The sequence below is a fragment of the Frankliniella occidentalis genome, unplaced genomic scaffold (genome assembly GCF_000697945.3).
Source record: "Frankliniella occidentalis isolate FOCC.00 unplaced genomic scaffold, Focc_3.1 Scaffold46, whole genome shotgun sequence".
NCBI lineage: Eukaryota > Metazoa > Arthropoda > Insecta > Thysanoptera > Thripidae > Frankliniella > Frankliniella occidentalis.
The window spans coordinates 658,088-660,223 of record NW_026267176.1 but is presented as its reverse complement, the minus strand read 5'-3'; the positions used below and the strand labels follow the sequence as shown (position 1 = coordinate 660,223).

At 57.6% G+C, this 2,136-nt stretch overlaps 1 protein-coding gene and 1 long non-coding RNA gene across 2 annotated transcripts in view; one reads left to right on the top strand and one right to left on the bottom strand.

Annotated features, from left to right (window-relative positions):
* The window catches only part of LOC113217721 (uncharacterized), a 2,768-nt gene extending 1,706 nt beyond the window's left edge, over positions 1–1,062 (bottom strand). Inside the window, exons 1-3 of the mRNA XM_052267073.1 lie at positions 773–1,062; positions 310–678; positions 4–240 (exon numbers count right to left, since the gene is read on the bottom strand). Of these exons, the coding sequence (XP_052123033.1) occupies positions 4–240; positions 310–678; positions 773–835 (669 nt within the window). The 5' untranslated portion in view covers positions 836–1,062. The remainder of the gene's footprint in view (positions 1–3; positions 241–309; positions 679–772) is intronic.
* A 327-nt stretch (positions 1,063–1,389) lies between these two features.
* Positions 1,390–2,118, top strand: LOC127749321 (uncharacterized). Its single transcript, XR_008011079.1, has 3 exons — positions 1,390–1,574; positions 1,818–1,912; positions 2,012–2,118. It is a non-coding gene; the product is annotated as an uncharacterized LOC127749321 (long non-coding RNA).
* The last annotated feature ends 18 nt before the right edge of the window (positions 2,119–2,136 follow it).

Sequence of the window (2,136 nt, the reverse complement as noted above, 5' to 3'; positions counted from 1 at the left end):
GGCCGTAGGGGTGGGCGGGGGCTGGCCGTCGCCCAGCAGGTCCGCGCTGGACACCTCGGCCTCCATGTTCCGCCCCTCCATCTCCCCGCACGCCTCCAGGTTGACCTGGTCGCGCGTCGCGCAAAGGTTGTCTATCCATCGCTGCACTCGCTCCTCCTTCTCCAGCTGCGCCGACACGAAGCTCTCCAGCGGCGGCTCCTCCTCCTGTGCGCTCGCCGGCGCCGCCTTCTCGTCGGCGTCCTGCGGGCGAAACGTGCACGTCGTGGGGATGTCTCGGGGCCCGGTGTCCTCAACACCCCCATGTACCACCTCCTCGTCGTCGAGAATGAACCGCCGGCAGAGGGCGGCGTGCACGGCCATGCACATGGAGGCGAGCGCGTACAGGCAGCCCAGGACCAGCCCGGCGTGCAGCAGGGCCCACACGGCGTGCGGCGAGAGCGCGCTCTGCAGCAAGCCCGCCAGCCCGTGCACGCCCACGACGAGCGCGCTCAGCAGCAGGACACACGCCTCGTGCAGCTGCACGCCCGGCAGCCCCGGCCGCCGCTCCCACACCTCGGACACGATGGACTCCAGCGACGTGTAGTTGTAGGCGGCGAGCTGCACCCCTGCGCCGTCGCCCCCCGCGAGACCCACCAGGGGGGCCGTGAGGCCGCGGGCCTCCGAGGACATGTTGTCAGCCTGCGGATGCCAGTACCAGTCCTAGTTCGAGCCTGTTGATAGTTCAGCTTATTTCCATTTAGCAATCTGCTCCTCCATGCCTTTCCCAGCTTACCGAGTCGTTTATCATTAGGTCCTCGTAGTCTGTTGTACCGATCGTTAACGCGTCTATGTCCATTTTTTCACCCTTTCAGTTCATAGTTTCTGTAGACGCGGTTAAATGAACTACTCCTCTAACGATTTGTGTCTTTGTTATTGGACTTGTCTCTTCTCCATTGCAGACCTGCTTCTTGACATTATTGAAACAAACACTTAAAATTTAGGAACATTTTTTTTTTGTTTTCTGTTTTTATGAGCTTCCGCCTACATTATGGCGGAGCGGGAAGTTGCCATGACCGCGCAACAATGTGTGTGTGCGCTGGCCGCCCCGCCCCCGCACCCTCCGGCCGTCCCTGGCCTCCCCCTGGCCCCGGGCGCCATTGTGGTGCCGCCAGGTCTGCCAACTGCCGCGCTCTCCCGTACGAGCAGACGGCCGCGTAGTTGAGCGGAGACGACGCCGTTTCCACTTTTGTTTCCCGTCGTTCCCGCAACGTCATGGAGGGACGGTGGAAGGGGTGGAGGGTGGCGCGGAGGGCGCGGGGCGGGTGCGACGTGCGACGTCTCGGAGGGGCGCCTGGGAGGAAGGGCTGTGAAGTGGAGGCGGCAGCGGGAAGGGGAGGGACGCGACCTTGAAAGCAACAGTGGCCAACGCGTGACCAGCTCTCGCCCCCACGTTCTGTTTTCAAACTTTATCGGTCGTGCCGCCCCGCCCGACTCTGATAACGACAGCTCCGACCGCCTCGCTTTACGGAAGAGAAGGTTTTGCGGCCGTCGGAATAAGATTGCCTTTTCCACACTTGTCCACGATGCTGCAGCAGGTTAGCGTTTATATGGCATTACCGATCATCTTCAAATCTAATAAATTGGCTTTACTTCGGCAAGTCGATTGTCGTCTGCAAACCTTAATTTTTTTCTGGATTTCGTTATTTTGTCACAAACAAGGCAACAAAAAATATCTGCCCGTTTTTTGTATATTTCCTTCCCCTTTGTACTTTGGTTTCTGGATAGAAGTCTCATGACCGGCTAAGTGCTTTTTAAAAGATATACTGTACCATATGCAGGTATGCGGGCTGGTTGCCTATTCACGAGGGACCACCACAGGCGATATGATACGGCTCACCCGGACGCACGACTGCATGCGCAAGTAACTTCAAAAGTAAGCAGTGAGCGAGTAATATTTAAAAATCAACTGTAACAGGCATATTTTTCCTCGAATACTTCAATACTGTAAATCGCTAAATGTTGTTTTTGAAAGTTTTAGGAGCTATGAGAACTGCAAGGTATTTGGCGCGGCGGCCTCAGGTTTTTTTCCGGCGCCTTTGCAGAGACACGGGCAAACGGCATCTCGACAAGAGGGGCCTGGGCCGGTCAGAATCGTAT